At 39.3% G+C, this 27,915-nt stretch overlaps 1 protein-coding gene across 4 annotated transcripts; it reads right to left on the bottom strand.

Moving 5' to 3' along the window:
• Nucleotides 1–467: 467 nt before the first annotated feature.
• GYPA (glycophorin A (MNS blood group)) lies at nt 468–27,628 on the bottom strand. Of its 4 annotated transcripts, none has more exons than XM_066232738.1 (7): nt 27,497–27,628; nt 23,550–23,609; nt 11,939–12,046; nt 9,583–9,621; nt 7,691–7,776; nt 6,142–6,220; nt 468–3,354 (listed from the first exon to the last, which is right to left on the bottom strand). In XM_066232738.1, the coding sequence occupies exons 1-7, from the start codon at nt 27,531–27,533 to the stop codon at nt 3,338–3,340; spliced, it is 426 nt and encodes a 141-aa protein (XP_066088835.1). In that variant the 5' UTR covers nt 27,534–27,628; the 3' UTR covers nt 468–3,337. The 4 variants fall into 4 exon arrangements, with proteins under 4 accessions (XP_066088835.1, XP_066088843.1, XP_066088852.1 ...); XM_066232746.1 differs by having other exon boundaries at nt 11,939–12,043; XM_066232755.1 differs by lacking the exon at nt 9,583–9,621.
• Between the last annotated feature and the right edge of the window lie 287 nt (nt 27,629–27,915).

Here is a 27,915-nt window from a genome sequence, read left to right as displayed (position 1 = left end):
CCACACTCAAGCTGGTGACCTCGGGATCTTGAACCTGGGTCCTCTGCATCCCAGTCCGACACTCTATCCACTGCACCACTGCCTGGTCAGGCGCTTCTTAGGAATTTCTTGTGAGAAATTTGCTACATATGATAAATGCTTGAATAAAGCAGAAGGCTCTTACTCAATTATTATATATTAACATCACTAAAATACCCTTGTCATCATGTCACTCCTTGGTTTCCAATATTTTCTTTTTTTTCTGACTTTTAAAAATTTTTATTTAGAAAATGAAATTTAACAGGGTGACATTGATCAATAAGAGTACATAGGTCTCAGGTAAACATTTCTATAGCATTTGAACTGTTGATTATGTTGTGTACCCATCACCCAAAGTCAAATCATTTTCCGTCACCTTATATTTGTCTCTCTTTAGACCCTTTCCCTCACCTCCCTCACCTCCCCTCCTCCCTGGTAACTACTTCACTTTTATCTATGTCCATGGGTCTCAGTTTTATATCCTACCTGTGTATGAAATCATACAGTCCTTATCTTTTTCTGATTTACTTATTTCATTCAGTATAATGTTCTCAAGGCCCACTCATGTTGTTGTAAATGTCACCATGTCATCATTTCTTATGGCTGAGTAGAATTCCATTGTATATTTGCACCATGTCTTCTTTATCTAATCCTCTATCAAGGGACACTTTGGTTGTTTCCATGTCTGCCTTCCAATATTTTCCCTTTGTGATGTCTCTCACCTTTCTGCCTTCATTTTCTCCCTAGTTCAGACCTTTGCTCACACCTACACAAGCTAACACCCACGCCTGAGGGATAAAATTTTCTAATCAGCTTCACTCCTATCACCCACTCCAGAGTCAAATTTTAAGGATGTCAACATAAACTCAGCATGGGATCATGCTGGTTTAATAGGATGGATTTCTTTCCTATAATATTATGCTGACTTAATTATAAAAATGTGAATAGATTAAAGGTTATTTCTTCCCACAAACTTTAAATTCAAATGTGAAAAGTCTGTAGATGAAGGACAGAGCAATTAACTGGAAAAGTTCAAGGAGGTTAGAGCAGTTCTTGCTTTCATTATTCTCTGAGCTCTCTTGCTCTGCTCCAGATGGCACAAGCATGCTAATCTCTTACTGTTTTCAATTTGTGAATCACTTCAGAAACAAAGTTAATCTCATTTTCTCTTGGTTGGTTCAACATTTTATTTTTATTGAAAAAAGTACATTTAAAAAAGTACTTTTGGCCTGACCAGCTGGTGGCGCAGTGGATAGAGTGTTGGACTGGAATGCGGAGGACCCAGGTTCAAGACCCCGAGGTCACCAGCTTGAGCGTGGGCTCATCTGGTTTGAGCAAAGCTCATCAGCTTGGACCCAAGGTCACTGGCTCGAGCAAGGGGTTACTTGGTCTGCTGTAGCCCTACAGTCAAGGCACATATGAGAAAGCAATCAATGAACAACTAAGGTGTCACAACGAATAACTAATGATTGATGCTTCTCATTTCTCTCCGTTCCTGTCTGTCTGTCCCTATCTATCCCACTCTCTGTCTCTGTAAAAAAAAAAAAGGTACTTTTGGTGCTTAGGTCATCCACGTGATTAAACCAGCCAATGATCCTGTTAAATCTGCTTTAAAAATATATACCAACAAAATTGTGTTGTTTTTATTCTTTATTTTAAATAGTCAACATAGTATAAGAACATTCTCTGACCATACAAGCAGGTTAAGATTTAGATTTTTTAATTTATTAAAAAATAAATTTAAGTTGCCAGGCCCAGATATGTACATAATATTATTCACTTAATTATCACACAACAATGGAAAGCCATGTTGATTTTTATGAAAGCGGAAATGGAATATCACAAGAAGGTACTTCTTTGTTTTTATACTCCTTTTAAGTTTTATTACAAGTAAGTGACAGGGGTACAGTCACAAAACCTTAGTCTGGTGACTAGGAATTTCTTTTAGATTATTTAAACCAATTTCCAAAGCTTTATTAATAAGAAAATCTAGGACGGAATGGATTAAAGAATTTAATTGAGAATACTAAAAAAGAATTTGATGGCTACCTATTAAAAAATTCACCTGCATGTTAAATTCACACATCTTGTTGCATTTACAGAGTTATTAAGTTTTTTGGGTTTTTTTGCAAATAAAAGTCATTAATTCTTCTTTTTCTCAGGATTCTCTGACCATTTACATAAATAGCTCTTCTAGTGGAACCCAATGAATGCGTCAGTCAATGGCTTGGAGAAGTTCATGTTGTAAAGTTAAACAAATTTAAACGAGCCATTTATACATATGTAACATTTCACTTTTTTCTTTTAATTTTTTAATTTTTTTTACAGAGACAGAGAGAGAGTCAGAGAGAGGGATAGATAGAGACAGACAGGAATGGAAAGAGATGAGAAGCATCAATCAGTTTTTTGTTGCGACACCTTAGAGATTGCTTTCTCATATGTGCCTTGACCGCGGGCCTTCAGCAGACTGAGTAACCCCTTGCTCGAGCCAGCGACCTTGGGTCCAAGCTGGTGAGCTTTTGCTCAAACCAGATAAGCCCGCGCTCAAGCTGGCGACCTCGGGATCTTGAACCTGGGTCTTCTGCATCTCAGTCCGATGCTCTATCCACTGTGCAACTGCCTGGTCAGGCAACATTTCATTTTTTTTAATGAAAAAAAAAACACCTTGTATTGACTTATGTATTAAAGGATGAATGTGTCATTTTATATGTCCATGTCTGTAGCTACATCTATGCATAGGTACACATGTGTATGTACGTATGTATACAAGGCATTTTCAAGTAAATACTTTGTTGTTGTGACTAAAACTATCACCATTAGTGTATTACCATATCTCGCTTATTCAGTAATAACAAAATAAGATTATATTTACTAAAAAATGAAAATAGATTCAGAAGTTTAGGATGAGCAGAGAACTTAGATTTCATCTATGATATTACAAGCCTTTCATTTGACAGCATAATCATTAAAATACAATAAAATAAAATAGAATAAGTCAGACTTAGAGAATTGCAGATGATGCTTACTGAAGTTGTGAATCAGAATTCTAAATCAATGAACTATAAAAATTATGCTAACATACAAAAGCAAGCATGAAAGAAAATATTTGTTCTTCATTTTGAAATACTAACAAGTAGAGGCATTTTCTGTCACTGAGTCACTGGACTCATTATGATGACTATTTCATCCCAGAATTGTACAATTTAGGAGTGTATACAATTTAATAGTGTGTCCAATTTACATGTTAATTTTTTACTTCACTGCAGTCTCATGCCTTTTAGTCTTCCAAAATTTGGCTTGGTGAGAAGATTCTCATTGATTAGGTTTCTGCAGAAGCTTTATAAAGAAAAAAAATACAATAGAATAAGACATAGTTATATTTAAATTCAACAGGAAATTAATGCAAAAATTAATATCAGAATTCTACATTCTTACACTGTTGTTCTTACATATAATTGTTAGGAAATTTCCTTTCAGTTATGTGTAAAGATACAGAATTTCTTAGAAAATCTATTCTAAAAGCTTTAGGTTAGGAATGAACATAATTGCTCTGCTCCTACTTTCTACAGAAATGAGAAACTAACACAGAATTTGTATAGGGGCAGAATATAGTGGGAAGGCAGTTAGTGATAAATTACTTATGGGAATAACTTTGTGTCTTAGACATAAACAAGAAATCTGTACAGAAATTCACTGGTAGCCTGACCAGGCAGTGGCCATCAGACTGGGATGCAGAGAACCCTGCCAGGTTCAAAACCTCAAAGTTACTGGCTTGAGCATGGCTCACCAGCTTTAGCGCAGGGTCACTGGCTTGAGTATGGGATCATAGATATGACCTCATGGTTGCTGGCTTGAGCCCAGAGGTTACTGGCTTGAAGCCTAAAGCTGCTGGCTTGAGCCCCAGGTCGCTGGCTTGAGCAAGGGGTCCCTCGCTCTGCTGTAGCCCCTCCAGTCAAGGTACATATTAATGAACAACTAAGGTGCCTCAACAAAGCACTGATGCTTCTCATCTCTCTCCCTTCCTGTCTGTCTGTCCCAGTCTGTCCCTCTCTCTGACTCTCTCTGTCTCTGTCAAAAAAGAAAGAAAGAAAAAAAAGAAACTCACTGGTAAATTTCTCTCTTATTCTACCACATGGTGAAGGGCACTGGACTAGTCTCCACCAAATCCAGTGCTCCATCTCTCTTGGTTGGAAGGTTGGATTGTTACTCCCAGGGGGTATGTGAAACAGATGGGAAGATCCTCTGCTCTTGTGGAAGCTGGGCACTGTCTACAGTTTTCTCCTATTTGCATTGTCTTAGGAACTGTGCATCCCAAGCATTATCCAATGAGAAATGGGACAGTGGAGTCACAGGTAGCCAACACTGTGGGCAGGTGACTCAGATTCACTTATTGTAATTTCCTACCAAGCACAAGCCATGTGCAAGTTCTTAGTAAGATGACACTGATCACTCTAATCTCTAACTGCCTTTGGTTTGTAAATTACTTTACAGCAGTGTTCTACAAGAATAGAACAACAGCATTTTTTTTGAATAGTCTTATGTGTTTTCTTATGTTTCCTGTGAGGTGGGATCAGGTTTTACAATCCACTTCACTAACTTACTAGGACATATTTAATAACCTCATTTACACAAATATGGGGCATAAATGAGCCTGCAGTTTGGTTCACCTGACTTTCCACTGCTTTACGTATATTGGAGACATGAACAGGGAACTGAAGCATTAACCTTCTACTGGGGAAACGCATGATTCCTTGGACACACCACATGTAGTTTGTCTTCTTCCATGTCTTTGCTCAAGCTGCCCAACTGCCTTACCCTAAGAATGTCTTCTAAGAATGGTTCCAGGTGATTCTTCCCCAAAGCTTTTGCTCCCTGTCCTGGTCTCTTTCAGATACTATCGCCTCTGCACTTACTCCATCTGTTACCCCACTAGCCTATCAGCTTGGAAAGGACAGAGACTCATATCGGTACAGTATATCCACTGCAGGCCCCTTGAACTTTACTGTTTGGAAAAGAAATACAAAAAATAGCTTTGTTTTGCTTTATTTACAGTGCTTGTTTTGTTTTATTTTATTTTTTTCAGTGAAAGAGAGAGACAATGAGAAGGACAGATAGAGACAGACAGACAGGAAGGGAGAGATGAGAAGCATCAATTCTTTGTTGCAGAAGCTTAGTTGTTCATTGATTGCTTTCTCATATATGCCTTGAGTGGGGGGTCTCCAGCCAAGCCATTGACCCCTTGCTCAAGCCAGCGACCTTGGGCTCAAAGTCAGCGATTGTGAGGTCATGTCTATGATCCCACGCTCAAGCCAGCAACCTAGAATCAAGCTGGTGAACCCGTGCTCGAGCTGGATGATCCCACACTCAAGTGTGAGCAACCTTGGGATTTTGAACCTGGGTTCTCTGTGTCCCAGGCTGATGCTCTATCTGTTGTACCACTGCCTAATCAAGCTACTATCGTTTTTTTTTAAGATACTTGATGCCTAAGGGAAAATATCATTGTGCAGCAGACAAATGTTCATATTAAATAAATAAATAAATAATTATCTGGCCCTGGCCAGTTGGCTCAGTGGTAGAGTGTTGGTCTGGCATGTAAAAGTCCTGGGTTCAATTCCCAGTCTGGGCACATAGGGAAGTGCCCATCTGCTTCTCCACTCTTCCCCCTCTCCTTCCTCTCTATCTCTCTCGTCTGCTCCCGCAGCCAAGGCTCCACTGGAGCAAAGTTGATGCAGGCTCTGAGGATGGTTCCATGGCCTCCACCTTAGGTGCTAGAATGGCTCCGGTTGCAACTGAGTAACACCCCAGATGGGCAGAGTATCGCTCCCTAGTGGGTATGCTGGTGGAAACTGGTAGGGCGCATGCAGGAGTCTGTCTCTCTGCCTCCCTGCTTTTCACTTCAGAAAAATACAAAAAAAAAAAAAAAATCTTACAGAGGCAGCATTGATCAAACAGGATTCAAATTAATTCTAACTGGGCATACCCTTTCCAAATCAGAAAGAAGTAATTTATTAATTTGAATCCTAATTGGACACACCCTTTCCAAATCAGAAAGAAGTGACTCATTGATTTATTTCCCTAAATAAAAGGCAAAAGGCAATAGGCACTAAGAATAATTGCACCCACCTGGATTTCCTGTTTCGACAGAACTTAAAGGAGCATCTGGGTCAAGTGAGAGTGGAGGCTGTTCGTCAAGTGAACTTTTCTATAAGTAAAAGTAGAAAAACATTACATCACAGTTTTCTAAACTTAAGACACTATGAAGAAAAATGCCTCAGATGAAAAAATATTTTTTGGCTAAAATTGTTCTCTTTCTGATTAAAATTTACTTTGTAGATTTTTTTGTAAAGTCATTAATAGATATTTACAAACTTTGATACAAATTTGTATTTGTACTTCTAAATATTGATAGTATTTGTCATTTCTATAGGGAGATTATTATCTCAAACATTGACTGTCATATTTGCCTCGTATGAAAAAACTGAAATGGAAATTCTTTTTTAAAAAGAGATAAACTCTCTTAGTCATATTGACCATGATCCAACTCTTGTATATTCATACAGATTTTCTCTGAATTTTGTCAACTAAGTATTTCATTAACTTTTTCAGATTTTAGATTATCAACTAAGACAGAAGACAAAAGCATAGTTTGTCAGATATGCCCAAACATAAGGCGACATTATTTTTCTCAATATTTATATTGCAGACAAGAGGACTAACACTCTACAGTACTCAAGTCTTTACCGAATCTCTCATATTAGAGCTAACCCTTCATTACATGAGTTTGAGAAAGTATTCTTTAGAGAAGATCCATTCACGTGGAGTAATGATAATCAATCATAGCTTTAGAGGATTACTTAAATCACATAAAAGAAGTAGTTAAAAAAGAAAAGGGTGAAGGAATTTAGTGTAGATTTACCATCCACCTTGCCACAGCCCCACCATTGCAGTGTTGTTACCCAGTTAAGCAAGTCTTTTAAAAAGAATATTATATAGTGATTACGGTACAGAAAGCACAGATAGAGATAAAAAATAGAGGATGAATAAGAACACAACTGTACCATTCTTTTGTGACCAGACAGTTAATGACTTAGAATTACAGTTCCAGTGACAGTGTCACAGACATGTGCCCAAAGGTTATGTCTGACACATCTTAAACAGAAAGTCATAGTAAAGGTCGTGTGCTTTGGGATGCGGTGTCACTTGGACTTAGACTCAGCTTCAGTACTTAAAAAGATCACTCACTCTGCAAAATTTGGGAGTGAAAGTTTGAAGAATTTGTTGCAGGAAATAAGATAATGAAAAAAATGCTTTAAATATCTGTAAATATATCATGTTATTTTAAATATTTTATATGTAAATTAAATGTATATACTAAAATTATAAATTTGATTATTTTATCTATAGCCATCAAAATATATTAAACCAAGTTAGACAAAAACTTTGGAGGATCTTTTATTGGAAAATGGGGATAGAGTTATCTTTGGGGGTCCTTTACAGGACAAATTAAGAAACTGTTTACTAAAGTAACTCATTAATTTCTCTGTGTCCAGCTGAAAAAGATGGATTTTTGTGCAGTTTTGTTTCTCCATGACTTTATTGAACCCAGAGGAATAAGCGCTCCTAGCGATGTTCACACCAGCATTTACAGCAAAGTTAAAAACTGAATTCTCACCTTACTCAGTTTGTTAACACTGTAGGTAAGAAGGAGTATAATTCCAAGGATACCAGCCATCACCCCAAAAATAATGACTATTATCACTATGGGAGAAAAAGAGAGCAAAAAATTACAAAAGTGTAAAATAAGTTACCACGTATCAATTGAAAAATAAAACAGATGAAATCAGGGTAATATCCCTTTGCCTTTTTATAGATAGAACATTAGTAGACTTTTCTCTATATTGTCTTTTCAAAAATTAGGTTTTTCATAGTAAGCATGAAAGAAACTGAATCTTTGAATAGTAAAGTCTTTTGTCCAAGGTCACACATCTGACAGAACCAAGATCCAAGGGCTCCAAGTTCAAATCCCAGTGTTGTTTATAGGGGCTCACAGGCACAACTGTGGATGACAGCTATGCAGGTGCTCTACCCCAGTGGTCCCCAAACCCCGGGCCATGGACCGGTACCAGTCCATGGGCCATTTGGTACCGGTCCACAGGGAAAGAATAAATAACTTACATTATTTCCGTTTTATTTATATTTAAGTCTGAACGATGTTTTATTTTTAAAAAATGACCAGATTCCCTCTGTTTCATCTAAGACTCACTCTTGACGCTTGTCTCGGTCACGTGATACATTTATCTGTCCCACCCTAAAGGCCAATCTGTGAAAATATTTTCTGACATTAAACCGGTCCATGACCCAAAAAAGGTTGAGAACCACTGCTCTACCTAATACGGGAAAACCATAAAGTGTTTCATATTTTCAAAGTGATGAGAGCATATAATGTCTCGGGTATTGGGCAGAATCGGAAGTTTGGAAGAAAACTGGTATCAGTAGTTTACAAATGAGGAAAAGAAATCTAAGGAGGTTAAGTTACTCACCTAGGTGGGACCACTAGTTAGAAGTAACATGACTATAATTCAGGTCGCTTATACAGTATTCTGAACTTCTGTTCCTTCTACATTCCCCTCATGCACCCTCTGCAATATAATCACTAAGATATGTTTCCAAATCTTGTATGTGTTGGGAATACAACAAAGTTTAAGTTAGCAGTACTCTCTCACACTCATAGCATATTTGTAGTGATTCCAAATGAACTAAACTAGAAGGCAAAATGTATAGGTAACATGGCTTACTTATTTGGCTAATATATATATATATATATATATATATATTTTTTTTTTTGGATGGCTAATTTATATTTAAAAGTCTCATTTTGGATTAAAAAAAAAAGTAAAAAATCACTTTTCCCCCCTGGCATTGTTCAGCCTTCCTGTCCACTTAGCTTTAATTTACAAGACAGTGACTCAGTTCCAAAATCTTTTTTTTTCTTGTGTGAAGTTTGGACACAGGCCAAGAGTGAAGGGAGGCTCAGCACTGCAGAATAGTGAGTGAGCACAGAAATGACTGGAGCCAGACCTGCAGCAGCACCGAAGGGGCACAGTGACAGTCTCCAGTTATAAAGGCCCCAAAGTGATGGCAAAGGGCTGTGCTGATTGGGATTGAGACGTGAATAGTCTATATTTGTTCTTAATATGTTGTCAGTTAATGAGGTAATTTTAAACTCTGCTTTCTTCACAGCAGGAATATGAGAAGTTCAATTTTATAAGCTCTTAAGACACCTTTCTCCTGTTAACCATGGTGGTCAGAAAGCTAAAAAACTCTAATTCAAATTATTTTCAAGTTATGTATCACTATTTCCAAAAAGTTTAAGAAAATAAGAAATGTCTATTTTAATTTTAAAAAGAGTATATCTTGTTTGCCTTTCCAATTTGGTGGGGTTAAAGTTAATAACATTCACTTTTGTTTTTAATATTGACACTGTCTTATTTTCTTAGGCATCTGGAACTAGCAATACGTAATTGATACTGAAAAGATTGTCCGTCCATGTAAATATTAACACACCTGGTTCTGAGAACTTGTGAACAAGTTGTTTTCTTGCTCCTAAAAAGACAAAATTTCAAAATAAGTCAAAATGCAGAAGTTAGCACGTCTAAACATTAGCATTTTGGAATTAGATTTTTTAGTGTTTCTTTTTCTCAACTGTGTGTAGGGAGCTAGCATTCAGGTTTCAACAGCTGGTAAAACTTATGAGATGCTGTCTTCCTATTCGTGATTCCTATACCTACCTTCAGCTACCCAACAAGCTTTCATGGGTCAGAACTAAGCAAACCAGCTCATTGAAAGGCAGGGGAGGAGAAAATATTGAAACAACCAGCTATTGATTTCCACAAGAACAAGTGCATTAAAAAAACGTAAAAATGAAAAAAAATTCATTAAAAACTTTAAAAATAATTTTTAAAGAATTTTTTTTAGATTTTTTTATTCATTTTTTTTTATTAGAGAGAGAGAGGGAGAAAAGAGGTAGAGAGAACAGGGAAGGAGAGGAAGCATCAACTCCCGTATGTGCCTTGACCAGGCAAGCCTGGGGTTTCGAACTGGCGACCTCAGCATTCCAGGTCGACGCTTTTATCCACTGTGCCACCACAGGTCAGACCTCATTAAAAACTTAAAAAAAAGTTTTAATGTAAAACTGATGAGCGGAAAGAACACACATTGAGTCACCAACCCACATGGACTTTAGTCCAACTCCAAAAAAGGTCATTTTGCTATCAATTTTCTAGACCTATGCCATGGGCACCAACTGAATCCAAACCCTTACTGCGTCTCATCTGAGCTTTTGTCAACAATCCCACTCTGCTCTGTCTGCAGAAGTGTGCAGTACAGTTGCCTCGAAGCTTTGCCGGAGTTAAACTCTCCCTTGTCAGTCTATACTTTACATTTCTTTTTCTGTCTCTAAATGCCATGTTATATCACGAGGCCCTCTTGTTCCTACAACTACACAATTTTCTTGAATTACAACAAATAACATATTGCACTCTATTATATCGCATAGGTTATGTCTGGTCATTCTGTAGCTGTTACTTATCAAGGTTACTTGGGGCTTGTCTTCTCTTTCTTTGTGGCAGGCGACAGCTGTGGTTGGTGGATGAGCTCCGGCATCGAACAGACTGGGTTTCGGTGTCGTACTAGTTGGATGGTCTTGGACAATTAATTTCTTTGTACTTTCGTATCTTTTGAGCAAATGAAGACTAGAATACCTATCTCTTTGGGTCCTATAAGGACCAAATCAGGTAATGCAGGAAAACTCTCAGCACAATGGCCCCCCATTTTAACTGTGATTTACAGGAATGACAGCATGTACCACTGCGTGTTGTTGTTGGCCCTTACATGCTTGCAGGTTTGACACCACCACGTTGACTTCACATTGAAATCATTTTGAAAATTTCATTGTTTAATTGGACCCAGAAGTCTAATCATTAGTTCCAAGCACAATGGTTAATTTTTCTCTTTTTGGTCTTTCTTAGAATTTGTTGCTTCCAGGCCCTAGTCAGGCGAATAAAGTGCCGTCAGGTATGCTGAGGTTGTGGGTTTGATCCCCAGTCAAGGCACATAAGAGAGGCAACCAATGAATGTACAACTAAGTGAAACAATGAGTTGATGCTTCTCTCTCTCTCAAGTCATGGGAAGAATAAAATTTAAAAAAAATTGTTGCTTCCATTGATCTCAGTACATTTTCTCAGTGTTTTTATTAGCTAATGACCCCATAGCCACAGTGAGTCTTCGAGGCTTTACTTTAAATCTGGAGTTCTTGCTTCTACCACACCTCCAAGGGCTTTCTACGTCCCATCGGCTCTCGTAAAGTCTTCTTCTCCCCAGGCCAGAGTGGATCTACTGCTTGACCACCCTCATCTCAGCCCCCCGCCTGGCTTAGAGTTCTTGCCTATTAGGCACTTCGAATGTGTCAGACTCCAACCTAAGCAATTTTACACACATTTTTATCTGTAGAGAAATATCTTGAAATAAGTATTATGGGCCCCATTTACAAATTAAGGGGGCAGAGGCCCTTAGCAGAGAGTCACTCACGGTCAGTGGCTGGAACCGCTGAGCCCCACGTGGATTCGCTGTGGCCCCTCCTCACCTCTGCATTTCCGGCTCCCTGAATGTGGTCCACCATTTCATAGTCATGTTCATCCTTTATATGCTTTGCTAGATTGTTTGCATTTCTTTAACCCAAAGTATTGTTTCTGTGAGATAGTCCAGAAGTGAGAATTCCTCAGAAGTATGGGGTCTGTGTCTACTGATAAGCTTCCATTTTTTAGACTTTGTCACAGTTTTCTTGCAGTGATAGGTCTCATTAAACAGTATTTTTGTATCATAACAATAACTTCAGGGCAACTATTGTGAAACATGGACAAACCTCTTTCCTCTGCTCCTCTTCCCTCTTCTCTTAAGATGGGTGTACTGCTCCTAACGTCATCGGTCTGGATTCTCACCTTTTCAGTAGTGTGACTGCCTGCTGATACTGCTGTAGAAGATAGAAGTTGAAAGAGGAGTCAAGAATAAGGTGACAGAGTAGAACATAGAGCATATCACAAGAGATAAATTTATTCCATGTCTCTCCCATTTACATAACATTTTACATAACTTGGGGAAATTGTGTTTCATGCCTCTCTCACTCCATCTCCCGGATACAATCCTGTTTCCTTGGTAAAAATAAAAACAAACACTCTGTTGTTTTTTTTAATTGAATTTATTGGATGACATTGGTTAATAAAACTATATCAATGTCAGGTGTATGATTCTATAATCCATCCTCAGTATATCGCACTGTGTTCAGCACCCCAAGTCAAGACTCCTTCCATCACCAGGTATCCCTCCTTTACCATCTCCTTACTGCCCCACCCCTTTTCCCTCTTGTAATCACCATACTGTTGTCTGTGCGTGAGTTTCTTGTTTGTTTGTTTCTGCAACAGAGACATCCTTAAATTCCATTTTCTTCTAGCCTCATAGAAGATAAATCAGTTCCACGTGTCCTCACCCATAGTTCTTTTCTCTCTTTATACTTACTTCCTCGGGTGCTTAAGCTGAGGATGGATAAAGCTCAAATTTCTAGGTAAGGAAACCCAAATTTTACAATATGTACCCTCAGCAACCACCAAGAAGGTTCTAACGCTACTTCTGATAGCCACACCCCTCACGTCTATCTGGGTCTTCCAGGGTTCTCAGGCCTTAATCAGCTAATAGACATCTGTGGACAGAGTTATGCAAAGTTGTAAATTTCTGTGAATAAGCAGATTTTAAACAAGGCTTTTTATAACAGACTCTTTAGTTGGGGCTAGTTGGTAGAAAGGATCTAAGTAAACTTGTAACCACTGAACAGCAGATGCGGTTTACCTAACTTAGGGACTGGATCATGAGAAAGACCTCTCTCTGCTCTTTCCTTCCCTCCCTCCCTCCCTCCCTCCTTCCCTCCCTCCAGTCCTTCCTTCTTCTCTCTCCTGGGCTCCGGGTTGAGCTTTCTGTAGTCAAATCAGCTTTCAACAAGGCTGTTTGCATTGTTTTCAGATTAAAGGTCAATTTAACTATTGTTCTATTTCATTCAGAATGTACTTTTACATTTTACATTACAAGGTCACTTGGAATATTTAATCCAGCTTCCTTACTGTACAGGTAAGAAATCTGACATCATCAAAATTAAATGATGACTGCAGGTTAACACAGTTGGGAAGGACCAAGACAGAGACCTAACTGCTGACTCCCACAGTCAGTCCAACTTCCCAGATGACCTGCCTGGTTGAGCTCTGGTCGGCAAGATTTCTTTGATGTTTTAGCTTATTAATCGATGAACACTGGGGTGCATTGTACACAAAACAAGCAAATTTCTTTAGATTCCTGGACATCTTAAGGGTTTAAATTTTAATAATAATCAGGTAGTTTTCGTTTTGATGATTTTTTCATATCAATTTATTGTGCTGCTAATATTATGTCTCTTAGCCCTCAGTGTCCTCTTGTTATTAAGAGAGACTGTTTTCTGCTCTACCATTGTTGACAGGTGGGTAATTACCTTACTCCCTTTACCTCTTCTGCTAGGAACAGATCCAGACTATACTTGAAAAATGCCACCTTTCTCTCCAAGAGAAGTATATTGACCTTGAGGTATTATGGAAGATGTGTCCAGTATCTGGCGACTCAGCAACAGATGGACTTTGAGTCAACACTGCATCTTTCCTTAGCTTTTCTGAGCTCTGAAAATCTTACCCCATGCCTACTTGGAATGAAGCACTCACTGGCTGAATCTTGAATGGCAGGTGGAGCTTTAGGTGGAAACACAGAGGAGAAGGAATTACAGTAACGGAGGAACATGGGCTAAAATAGGGAGATAAGAGAGGACGTGTGCATTCACAGGAGGCCAGAGGCAGCAAGCAGGCCTAGGTAGGCACGCTCTCAGATCAACAAGAGTTTAATGTTCAAATGGAAAATTAGTGCAAAATAAAATAGAAAGGTAGGTTTGGCAAAGTCTCCAATTCCTAGTTCAAAAATATGTATATATTTTTTCCCTAGACACTGAACTGGCATTTGCTATGGTGCTTCGTACAAAGCACATATTTGTGACCTGAACTGCATGCCTTAATTTTAGGTTTGGGAAGCATGAAATGAATGAATGAATGAATGAATATATCCAGAATATAAAATATTCCAAATCTCAGGGTTTACACTTGCATTACATTTGATTATTCCAGAACGTTCACATGACTCTTTTGTCTCTTATCCTCACTGCCCTGACCTCACAGTTGCTCAGGAACACTCTCCTAGCCTAAGATGTCTGTGTGCTGGGGAGGGGCTGAGAGGGCCCCTGCACTGTTTCTCTTGTACCAAGGAGGTGGGGCGACCTGTGGGCCCAGAACACTGGTGAAGAGCCAGTTGGGAATAAGGGTTCCGCCACCCAACAGTGTGTGTTCTATACTTTACCCAGAAAACCACACGGCTTTCCCAGCAATGGACATTTCTCACATGAAATATTATTAGATAGGAAAACCGCAACGTGCAATGCTGGACGAATACCCTGCAGTTTTGCTCGAGGTCAGACTCCCAGTAGCTGCGCCCTGTTGTGGAGTGATAAAGTCAGCTCACTCAGCTCCTGGCTGGGTTTTGGCTCCCTCCTGACTCACAGTCGATAGGAGTCTTATCTTGCACAAGCAAACTCTTACAAGGTACATCCTGCATATGAAATGCCTTACATAGTTTCCAAGTCAGAAAACTAAATTTTCTCAGTATTAATAGGTTTTGGCATTGTGATGACCCTGAAGACTGACTGATAAATTGATTTGTGGAAGTTCTAATTTGCGGTAAAGCCAGGACAAAAACTCATCTGTTGATTTTCAATCAATGTATTTTTTTTTCTGCTGAACCATACTGTTCTATAGGGAATATGTGTGTAAATGGGGATCTCGCCCATTCTTGATAGTGTTTGGAGAGGGTTATTCCTGTGGAGCAATATTTTAAGGGAAACATTCATTTTTGTTCCTGAACCAAAGGCTTGAAAAACTCAGTCTGGGTCTAGTTGTAATAATATAATCATATGTCCATCTGTCTGTTGTCATTCATTTTTCATTTTTGGAAGGGTTTTATTAAGCTAAAGTAGGCAATTAAAATTTAGAGCTATTGAACTTTCTAAGAGATTGAGTGTGGGGTATGATAACACTTTGGATAATTTGTTTCAACACTTTAGTCAAGAGCCCTTAAAGAAAGCCCCAGCCTGGTACAGGTGCAATTAGTGGGTCAGGTGTCCAATGCAAGGCTCTTACATCACCTTTACCTAGAGCTGGAACAACTTTAGCAAAACATTTAAAAATAATAATAAAAACGTAATGTACTGGAAAAAAAAGAAGAAAGAAAAAGAAAACCATTTGCTATAAGCCTGATATGCTTGAGAAATAACCTTCCCAATTTGCCATATTTCTTGTTGGCATTTATTGTGGTTTGACTTAGCAAGCCTCCTCTCCCCAACACTGGATTCCACTCTACGCCCTTTCCAAGGGTCAGCACCTCAGCACCTGAAGCGGAGAGAGTGGACTGACCCTGACAGAAACCGGATTCACAGGCCTGGATCCTAGAACCTTGAGTCCATGGCCACTTGGGAGCAGCTTTGAGAAACTCCACAGGAATTTAGCTTAAAAATCCTCAGTCTAAAAATGAGTTTCCAAATTGCAGGTTGAACTTTCTTGGTATAAGACTTGGTAAACATTTTTCTGTAAGGGGATAAAGAATAACTAGTTTTGACTTCATGGGCCACATGGTTGGTCTCTGGTACAACTCTTTAACTCTGCCATTATGGTACCAAAGCAGCCATAGGCAAGGGTCAACCAAAGCGTAAATGAACAAGTAAGGCTGGGTTCCAACAATTATTTACGGATACTAACATTTTAATTTTGTATAATATTCACATGCTACAAAATAGTCTTCTTTTGATTTATTTATTTATTTTTAAAATAATTTTATTTTTTTAATGGGGCGACATCAATAAATCAGGATACATATATTCAAAGATAACAAGTCCAGGTTATCTTGTCGTTCAATTATGTTGCTGATTTATTTTTAAGCACTAAAAAATGTCAGAGCCATTCTTAACTTGCAGGCCATACAAAATCAAGTGGTAGCCTGGAATTGACCCAAGGATATAGGTTCCTGGCCCCAACATTAGTGTAATCAAAATCTCTGGGGCTCTTAGAGCCCCTCAGAAGACATCAAGATGCAGTCAAGATAGTGAAGTACCGTGTTAGGGGGTCATGAAATCAGTTCACTGGGTTGTCACTGGCACAAAAGCATTACATTGTATGAAATAGAAGAGAGCACATCAAAGTGCACCACACATAGTAAAGACAGTTATTCTTTTGTAGAATTGTGTTTCGTACAGATATGTGTTTCTCTCCGTGTGCAATGAGTTGCACTGTATATTCACTATGTCTTTGTTGTATGTAGGAGATGACCCTGCACCAATACAAATGGCAGTAACTGCAGAGCAAGGGCTACTTGGAGACAAGAGATCTTGGAGTGTGTTGGCCATGGGGAGACATTGGCTTGAGTTACTTGATTGCAAGTACGCAGAATTCTTGGAGGAATGCCTCCAAGTACCAGATGTCCTTTGTGATTGATAAGCTCTGAGACTCTGACTCTTCTTGTGTCCTTGTTCATGAAAAGAAACAGTAGACGTGCAGGGATGGGGATGAAACGGATGGGAAAAAAGGCTTGTGTAACTTTCTAGTTTTATTTGCTGAGCTGTGGCTTTTGGAACTCAATAAATATGCAGAGGTGCAGTTTCTCAGGGCTGAATCTGCCTAAGAGTTTCAGCCCTCTGCCCAGTTATTTGAATCTGGTATGTCTTTTGCCTTGCGAGTTCGAACCATAAAGAAATTCATAACAGTCGTACTTGACTGTGTCTTGAGGTTGAGGCACCTGGTTATACCTTCTCTGAATCCCTGGCCTCCAGAGAGGCTGAGGGAATCCATAGCCCATGATACAGCTGACATTCATTCAAGCACCTGTGAGCTATCAGCCAGTCGGATCCAGCCTAGAACAACCTTCCCCAGCTTGGATAGGGTCCATAGAGCAGTGAAAGTTTCTATGTGTGCCGAGCCATTAAAATGATTTGGAGTGCTGAGAGTCAAGGCTTCTATAAGCATAAAGTTAAACAATGGCATAGTTACCATGTTTGTATACCTTCAAAACATATAAGAGGATAAAGGCAAATAAGGCACAGTGTATAAATCAAAAGATAGGAAATAAGAAATAATTTCATAAAAGAAAGTATGAGATAAAGATAAAAAATACTAAATGTCAGCTGTGAATTCATATATGTCTGTGGATTAATTTCTGTATTAAAAAAACACAGACCTTTAGATTGAGTCAAAGTAGACAGGAAAACAAAAACAAAAGCCCAGTGGGCTGTACAAAATCACAAGGAACTCAAATAAAACAAAAGAATGCAAAATGTGTAAAAAAAGATGAAAAAGTATATTGGGCAGCCTGACCAAGCGGTGGCATAGTGGATAAAGCATTGGCCTGGGATGCAGAGGACCCAGGCTTGAAACCTTGAGGTCACCTACTTGAGCACAGGCATATCTGGCTTGAGTGCAGGCTCACCAGCTTGAGTGCAGGCTTGCTGGCTTGAGCATGGGATTATAGGGATGACCCTATAGTCACTGGCTTGAGCCCAAGGTCGCTGGCTTAAAGCCCAAGGTCACTGCCTTGAGCAAGGGATCACTTGCTCTGCTGTAGCCCCATGATCAAGATACATATGAGAAAGCAATCAATGAACAAATAAGAAGCTGCAACGAAGAATTGATGCTTCTCATTTCTTTCCTTTCCTGTCTGTCCCTGTCTGCCCCTCTCCCCTGCTTAAAAAAATGTATATTGGGCAAATTAAAATTAATAAAAACAGAAATCACAATTTTAGTAGTAATACTACTAAATTATAGTAGACAAACTAGAATAAAGGCAAAAACATTAAAAAGGATACAGAAGATTAATTTATATTGTAAAAGGATATAATACACAATGATTTTTAAGTAAATAAGGATAGTTATACCACAATAATATAAAAAATGAAGCAACAGAGAAAAAGCAGTAGAACTAAAATAGCAGTGAGAAAACTTAACAGTTTTCTTCAATTGTGATAAATCAAGGATGCAAAAAATAAACATGGAGAAGACTTAAAAAATGTCTGCCTTGCCATCACAAGTGACTGATGTAGTATACCTCTTATGGCTAATAAATCAATGAAGATAAACTTTATCACATGTTCCCACATCCCCATATATTCATTTTGAAGTGACATTCATGAATTGCCTGACAAGATGTTTTTGAGATCTATTACTATGAGGCAAATTTTTATTGAATGAGATTATTATTAATATTGTTAGATGCTATTATTGTGAAATAATTATTAATTAAATTATGTGACATGTCAAAATAATTTAGGAGAATGTCCATTTAGGAGATGCATGTTAAAATGTTTAGGGGTAAAATGTTGTGATGTCTTTAATTTACTTTCCAATAATACAAGAAAAGCATATATGTTTACATGCTTACAGAGAGATAAAGCAAATATGGCAAATTATTTATAATTATTGAATCAAGGAAGATAATATATGAAGAGTCATTTAGTTTTCTTGGATTTTTTTTTCCATGGGTTTAAAATTTTTCAAAATGAAAATCTGGTGTAAAGAAAAACAATAATATAATTTATCATATTCATGTATATACAAAGAAAAAATTTTATTTTATAAGTGAGAGATGGGAAGGCAGAGACAGACTCCTGCATGTGCCCAGACTGGGATCCACTTGGCAAGCTCCTTACCAGGCGATGCTCTGCCTGGCTGGGTAGCAGCTCCGTTGCTTGGCAACCGAGCTATTTTAGAGCCTGATGCCAAGGCAATGGAGCCATCCTCAGCACCCAGGGCCAAATTTGCTTGAACTATTTGGGCCATGGCTTTGGGAGGGGAAGTGAGAGAAATAGAGATGGGGGGAGGGAGAGGTGGAGAAGCAGATGGTCACTTCTCCTGTGTCCCCTGACCAGGAATCAAACTCAGGACTTCCACATGCTGGGCTGGCACTCTAACACTGAGCCAACAGGCCAGGGCAAAATTTTTTTATTACCTATTCTTGTTTAAAAACACAAAACCTCTTTTACCATAATTGAAATAGATGGCTACTTCTTAAAAAAAAAAATTAAAGAAAACCTGACCCATTGTGACACAGTGGATAAAGCGTTGACCTGGAACCCTGAGGTCACCAGTTCAAAACCCTGGGCTTGCCTGGTCAAGGTACATATGGGAGTTGATGGTTCCTGCTCCTTCCCCCTTCTCTCTCTCTCTCTCTCCTCTCCAAAATGAATGAAGTCTTAAAAAAGAAATAAAAAAAAAGAAATAGATGTTTACTTCTTCACAATATTTTTCATGCTTACAATTGGCATGTAGTAATGATTAATATTTTTAAATAACATGGGCACAAATCTATTTAGATTTTTTGGTAGCAAAGACACATGTGTATAAACAAATGAATTGCAGAAAATGTTATGTATAACAAATATAGATATGAAGATCTTAAAACAAATATTAAATGCAGTACCATATTAAAAGAATATTCTGCAATAGCCAAGTGGTTTATACCAGGATGGAAGCAGTGCAATATCATGTCAAGTGATATAAATCATCATTTTAGCATATTAAAGAATAAAAATACAGCCCTGGCTATTTGGCTTAGTGGTACAGTGTCAGCCTGGCATATTCATGTCCCAGGTTAGATCCCCAGGTCTGGGCACACAGGAGAAGTGACAATCTGCTTCTCCATCCCTCTCCCTTGCCTTCTCTCACTTTCTCTCTTCTCTTCCTGCAGTCATGGCTTGATTGGTTCTTGTGAGTTGTCCCTGGGGGCTGAGGATGGCTCAGTTGGAGCCTCTACCTTAGGTGCTAAAAATAGTTCAGTTGCCAAGAAGTGGCCCCAGATGGGCAGAGCATTGCCCTGTAGGGAGCTTGCCTTGTGGATCCTGGTTGGGGTACATATAGAATTCTATCTCTCTGTCTCTCCTACTCTAAGAAAAAAAAAAAGAATAAAAATACAGGAATATCAAGAGAATCTAATATGATTACTAGACATTCTTTAAGAAAAAAAAGTTTAAACAGTTTCTGTTATAGTTGGTAGAACATGTTTTCTCTCACAATAACTGTCAGGGGATTTATCATTACACCATTAAGCTATGGGAGTCAGCATTTAAAGTATCAATGGTGACACGGAAAAGGTATTTTATACAATTTAATATCTTTGCTTGATTAAATCTCTTAGTTTAGGACTAGAGGGAAGTTTCTGAATATGATAAGGATTATTTACTGAAAGCAGCAGACATTATAATCATTATATAGTGTTGTTCTAAACGTTGTAACAAATGCAATCTGGTAGGAAAAGAAGTGGCTATAAATATTTCAGTGAAGAACCAAAATTATAATTTTTATAAAGAATATGATTGCTTAATTTGGAAACCAAAAAAAATGAACTATTACACCAAAATCAAAGTTAACAACATCACTTACACAATGAATATACACAAAGTAACAGCTTCATCTTGGGCCATCGATAAACAGTTTGAAAATATTAACAAAACCTGTTTTAATTAAGACAATACCAAAATATATAAAATACCTCTTAGAAAAGGAAATACATAAAATTTATCTTAAGTTCACTTCAGATAAATTTTTTGAGGGGATTTGTTTCAAACTCTTCAGAGAACATAAAAGAAGATAGGACTCATTGGGAAAAAGTGATTTATTCCCTGTTGAAAGATTTAGTATTATCAAATGGTTTGTTTTTTGTAAGCTCATCTATTCATTTAATCCTATTCTAACCAAGTAAGACTGGGAATATTTTGATGTTAAGGACAACTTTCCCAAAGGATTCTACAAATCATCTGCAGAAATAAAGAGTTCTAGCTTCCAGCCCGGGCATGCGGGCTGGCTCAGGGCACTGCAGAGGAAGTCTCCAGCTCAGAACCAGGAGGAAGCTGCCCTGACCGCAAGCACTTGAGGGGGGAAGGGAAGTATGTAGAGGTGACCTTGACTTTGGCCACTAGCTGTCCTCTGGAGACTTCTGTCTGTTTACAAGTGGGGCCTGAGAGGCTGTGAGGTTTGTCCGAGACTTTGATGATCTCAGAACTAGGGCAACTGAGTGCAGGGCCCATGGAAGAGGAGGAACCGGGTCAGACACTGCACATTGTCAGCCAGGCCCCAAAAGGCCACTCGCCGCACTATTGTCAGCCCAATGCCGACTCTGAAAAATCCCCACTGTGTTGAAAATGTTGATATTTTATTCACCATTGACTGTTTTATAATATTGCATTAAAATGTTTATCTTGTTGACTAAGGTTTGAGCTGCTCCTTAAATTTTGGGGCCACTATGAGTTCCTTACTTGCTTCACCCTAATCCCAGCCCTGAATCCTCCACTTGAAATGAGTAAATTCCATTGCATACAAACTACACCTTAGTAAAGCTGTTAAAAAATAACACAGGAAGGCCCTGGCCTTGGCTCAAGGACTAAAGTGTTAGACCAGCGTGTGGACGTCCCGGGTTCGATCCCAGGTCAGGGCACACATGAGAAACAACCACCCCTTCCCTCTCTTCCCCTCGCGTTTCAAGTGTTAGTCCCCATTGCTCCTGTCGGGGCATGTACATGAGTCCGTCTCTTTATCTCCCCTCCTCTCACTTAAAAAATAAATAAATTACATAGGAAAATAGTTGACTTTCACTAGTAATCAAGGAAATCAAAATTGAAACATAAATACACCTATTGCAAGGGTGGAAGACACATGGCACACAATTTGGCAAGAAAGTACAGAAGCAGATACTCTCAAAATTTATTGGTGGGGCTATAGATATTGGTATAACTTTTGGGAAAGCAAATTTGGCAACATTCATCAAAACCTTTAAAATGTGCACATTCTGGGCCCTGGCCTTTTTGCTCAACGGTAGAGCATCAGCCTGGTGTGTGGAAGTCCCAGGTTTGATTCTGGCCAGGGCACACAGGAGAAACAACCATCTACTTCTCCATCCCTTCCCCTCTTGCCTTCCCGCAGCCATGGCTTAAATGAACAAGTTGGCCCCGGGTACTGAGGATGGCTCCATGGCCTCACCTCAGGTGGTAAAATAGCTTGGTTGCTGAGCAATGGAGCAGTGGCCCCAGATGGGGTTTGCCAGGTGGATCCTGGGTTGGGGCGCATGCAAGAGTCTGCTTCTCTACCTCCCTGCCTCTCAGTTGATAAAAAAAAATTTTTTTAATGTGCACATTCTGACATGGAAATATAAGTCTACAAGGATGTCTATTGTAGCACATCTAAAAGAATATAAAGTAGAAACAATCTAAATATTCAAAAGCATGGCAGAGGTTAAGTAAACCATAGTTTATGCATCAAAAGTAATATTATGAAGCCATTAAAATGAACATTGCCTGACTTCCATGATGCGAGAGAAATCTCTCAGTGAATCAATTGTCCTAAGGCTCAATATGTGACTACTTTTCTGATACTCTTAGCTACTGGGGTGTGGTTGTTGGGGACTTGGGGTATCATGACAGGAATAAGTCATATAGAAAACAGAAAATGGAGTCATTACTAATGATGGGTTATCACATGTTTACCATCAATTGTTGCTCTTTTCTCTGTCAGACCTCTGACATCAGTTTTAGCATACATCAAAACCACGATGAAATGAATGTTGGAACCCTGGTTTTCCTTTGTTAATGTTTGCTGATGTTGTTTAATAAATTATGTTTGTTCAGTTCACTTGTGAAAAAATTTTAAACTTTTCCTGATTACAAGTTATGATTCTCTCTGCAGAAAAATTGGAAAGTACGTATTAAAAAGCAGAAAAAAAGTTACTCACAATCTCCACACCCAGAGATAGCCCTGGGATGCTTCTTTTCAGTATTTTTAATATATATATATATATTTTAAATTTTTCCATTGATTTGAGAGAGAGGAAGGGAGAGAGGCAGGGGATTGAGAGAGAGAGAGAGAGAGAGAGAGAGAAGAATCAGCTTGCTCCATTTAGTTGTGCATTCATTTTTTTTTTTTTATTCATTTTTTTAGAGAGGAGAGGGAGAGACGGAGAGAGAAGGGGGGAGGAGCTGGAAGCACCAACTCCCACATGTGCCTTGACCAGGCAAGCCCAGGGCTTCGAACCGGAGACCTCAGCATTTCCAGGTCAATGCTTTATTCACTGCGCCACCACAGGTCAGGCAAGTTGTGCATTCTTTGATTGCTTCTCATATGTGCCCTGACCCGCGATGGAACCTGAGACCTGAGTGCACTGGGACACTTTACTGAGCCACCTGGCCAGGGCTCTTTTCAGTATTTTTGCTTTAGTTTTAGTTCAGCTCATATAACACAGAAAACCACACTGTGTAGGTAGGTACTTAGCAAATATATGGATATGATAATAGTGGCTGGAAATCTATTACCCACTTACTTTTGCTGGTTACTTACGTAATTCAGTAATACCGCTCGGATAAGGTGAGGAGGTGGCAATTGAGGTAGAAACATAACCTACAATGACAAGTTGGGGGAATTACTTAAAATGTGCTTCCCAAATAGGTTCATAAATGTTTTCAATAATCCTCTAGAAATCAAAGTAAAAAAAAAAAAAGATCACAGATACGTTCAATTTTGCAATTTAGAGTCAGTGTGAGTTCATTCTGAGACACCATTCATTCTTTTCCCTCTCTCAGGACGCCTTCTTCAAAGGAACTCATAGTGGAGTGCTCATGGCTTCCTAATGACCTAATTTCACACCAAGCTCAAGAGATTTATAGGTTTGAGAACAGTCTCCAGCTCATCTCAGGTTGACCTTTGGAGACTCATTGAAGTTCAGAGATGAAAGAGAGTTTAGATCCTATCTATTTTGTGCTTTATAGGCACGGGGAAACCGAGGCCCTTGGAAGCTCGCAGATTTCGCACAGTTAAAATTAGTCAGCAGCACAATTCTGGTTATTTGTCACTTATGTGAACTACTATTTATTTATTTAAAGCATTTTGTTGTTGTTGTTGAATTTATTGGGGTGACACTGGTTAATCAAATTATACAGGTTTCAGGCACACAATTCTACAATGCATCATCTGTACATTGCATTGTGTTCACTACCCCAAGTCAAGTCTCCCTCTATTACCATCTACCCCGCCTTCTACCCTTCTCCACCTCCCCTTACCCCGCAACTATCATTTATCAAGTGCCTACTCTGTGCCTAGCAATGTGTAGGATATGTAAATGAAGGCCCAAGTTCTAATTCTAAGAAACATACATAGTCTTGTGGTCTCTGAAACCCCACTCAGAACTCTTTCCTGTGACAATTAAATGAGCAGAACGGCTCTTTTCTTGGATCACTGAAGAAAAAAGACATGGCTTGCTTTTTTACATCATATTAAGTATATGCTTTTCAAAATAGTGTACAGTACCTGCTAATGTATGTAATAAGATGCGTTGTAATCATTGTCTACCAACACTGGGGCCCTTATTTTCCCCAAGCAAACAAAAACAATACTCTCTTTTTGCCTTCTGCTTCCTCCTTCCCTTCCTCCCTCTTCCTTCCCTTTACTTTCTTCTTGCTGATTCAGCCAATCTCTTACAAATAGGTCAAGAGCTGTGCTAGAGTCTGGGGTTACGCCGAAGAATAAAACAGGTGTGATGATACCTGTCCCTTTGGATTTTCCAATTAAATCAGTATGTTATGACCTAGAATGCAAATTTTGTATGAATTTTTTTTTTAAGTAGAACCAGGACATTTTAGAGGGTCCTGGCTTATGACATAATGTCCTAGCTGAAGAGATATGATACTGTGTGTTCAAATCCTTAGCCTCTGGAGCTGATTGACAGCTAAAGCTTTGCCTTGTCCTCGGGCTGCACTCAGAAATTTTGCTACCTTTCTGTGCCCTTCCTCCTCATTTTGCAAAGTGGGCTTTTTCTCCCTGATCAACTCTCATCATAAAGAGCACCTACTAGAAAAAGATGTCCTGCTACCATTTCAAAAGCAGCCTCTGTGTTACGTTTATCACCTTACTTAATTTGATTTTTTTTCATCTTTTTTGTTTTCTCCCTTTTATATATTTTTTTTATTGATTTGAATTTATTGTGTTTACATAGATTCTAGTGTCGCCCCGAATGCATCCACCTCCCCTGTATTCCCCTCAACATCTCTCTTGCCCCACTCCCCATAGCGCCCTCCCCCCTTCTCTTCAGGTTTATCCCATCCTATCATCCCCTTTCCCTCTGTCCTCTTTTCCTCTGGTCCCTTTGATCCTTCCTCTGTCTCAATTCCGTTCCTCATCGTTTTTTTTTAAACTGTCAGTTGTTTAACAGCCTACTTGCTGGGTTGAAAGTCTGTGTCCCCGCCCACTATCTGTCCCGCCCCCCACCTCACCCCCACCCTCTCCCCTGAAAGCTCTTTTCTCTGGGAGCTCACTCGTCTACTGCTCTGGCCTCCGCGTGGGGCACCTGACACAGAATTACTGACAGAACAAATGAGTGGATGATTGGAAATGCAACTATTTGCCAAGAACTTACTCTCCACGTGGTAGATGACTTCTGCGGTTTGAAATGTTGGCTTTAGCCTTAAGGCCACGTGGTAGATGACTTCTGCGGTTTGAAATGTTGGCTTTAGCCTTAAGGTTCCTGGACAAAGCAAAACCTTGTTTCTTTTTTCTTAGCCAATGATATTTAACCTTGCTCATATTTTCTGGGGTCACCTCTTCAACTAAAAAGTAAAAGGGGCAACCGTGTTCCCACGCATGTCTATGATTCTGTGGCAGTCACATCAAGAGACTTTCTTCGAAGGGCTTCAGGAGATGTCAAGGTGACAACAGCAGGGGCCTTGAAGGCCGAGGGAGCCTCCAGGGTCGCCCAGCCTCGCTGACCTCCTCACGAAGGGTCACTTAAGGCACTGACCCACTATCTGCTTGAACAGTTGTAGATAGGAAGAATTTACTTCTTTTCCAGGAATCATTTCCAAATTTTGGGCAGCTCAAAGAAGCATAAGGTTTCACTAGATACTGTGCCCCACCTATGTAAAAGGGTAGTGTGTACTTTGATGAGTAACCCACTTTACCCTCTGAGACAACGAAGAGAAGACCTCTTCTCCCTTCTGTGTAAAACTTTACAAATATTTGAATATATTTCAATATTACACCACGTATTCTCCATCTGTTTTTTTCAAGCTAAATGTTTTCATACGTTGCTACTTGAAAAAAAATTTGGAGCAGCTTTGTCAGCCTTGTTTTCCTATAATTTTCCCCTTCTCAGAAATCACCATTTCATATTTAGCTTTGTCCCTGGTCCTTAATTATTATCATTGCTAAATACTTGTTCAGTCTTTTATTATGTGGTAGGCACTGGAGTAAGTACATTACATTAATTCCTTTGTTTGGTCCACATGTGATTACTGTGAAGCAGGTCCCAACACTGTCCACATTCCATAGATGAGGGTGTTGAGGCAAAGAGAGGTAAGTCATTGGACTTCGTTGTCCCCCAACCTTTTAGATGTAGAACCAGGTTTGAGCCCAGTTCTCTCTGTTCCTCATGCTAGCGCTTTAACCATTACACTATTTGATCCCCTGAGGTGTCTCAGCAAATGCTGGCCCTCTTCCTTACCTCCTACAGAGCACCCAGGAGATGCCTGATACTTGCTATGACTGGAGTTAGCCACAATGTCTGACATGTTACATACACTTCAAATGACTACCTCTTCATACCTACGTGCTGGTGTGCTGGTATTTTAACACATAAACACTGCATTTCAAGAAGATGATAATATTCTTGGGAAGAGACCAGAAACAGTAATTTAATACAACTTAAGAATAACCCTACATTATTCCTTTATTTTAATGAATTGATCTAGATGTGTCCCCAAACCGGATAACACCTAAGCCAAGAGATTTCTTTTTTCTCTTTCCCGCCTCCCATCTCAGTAATGGACCCACACAGAGCTCATGCTTGTGGTTTTACCATCCTGACAGGAGGAGGACATGATAACTTTTGGAAAACTTTTTCAAAATTGAGGACTGTGTAGCCATCATCCTCCCCATCAATGACTCTTTCATTTAGAAGTTAACCGCATTCCAGCCCAAACGAAAGCATCCTATTTATTCACCAAGAAACAGCTTTCACAATGTTTGATAGACTGCTTCTCATTCTCGCGAGGCTTAGAATTCAAGCAGGCTGCTCACACCGGTAGATGCGGGGTGCAGCCGCTGTTAAGGGCTCCCCCATGCCATTTCCTCCACCTGGGCAGCTGAGTCCCAACAAAGTCTCCCCAGCAGACTGGGCTCTGAGAACATACTCAGTTATTTATTCGTTTAAGGAAGACAGAACTAAAGTGGGATAGTTTATATTTTCATCTCACCTCCAATATAACAACATCAGGGTAAAAAAAAATTCCACTTACCTGACAATAGCAATCCAATGATTATTTTTTTGTACATCCTGAGACCATGAGACTGCTCACCCAAGTCAGTGCAGGGAACGCCGCAGCGATGAGTCGCAGCGCCCGGCTCCGGGACTGCCTGCTATCTCAAGGGCCCACCTTCCCAGCTGTGGTCAGCTGATATAGGCTGGGGTGGCATTTTCAATGACGCAAAGAGATACAGGGATATCTGCTTCAATGGGATAATTAAAATGTTAAGTAAAATCTGCACTTCAAGGACCTGGCAGCTACATGTTAATTTCACTTTGCATAAATAAAGTGGGCATTGGAAGGTGGTATCAGTCAGGAGCTTCCCAAGTGGACAGACAAGAACTTGACCGTGCAGGCCTGAGACCAGGACATGAGCCAGGCTGCAGTGGCTGTTCTGGAGTTAGGAACCT

This window comes from Saccopteryx bilineata, chromosome 1 (genome assembly GCF_036850765.1).
Source record: "Saccopteryx bilineata isolate mSacBil1 chromosome 1, mSacBil1_pri_phased_curated, whole genome shotgun sequence".
In the NCBI taxonomy this organism is placed as follows: domain Eukaryota; kingdom Metazoa; phylum Chordata; class Mammalia; order Chiroptera; family Emballonuridae; genus Saccopteryx; species Saccopteryx bilineata.
The sequence above is the reverse complement of the archived record's forward strand: the minus strand, read 5'-3'. Positions and strand labels throughout refer to the sequence as shown.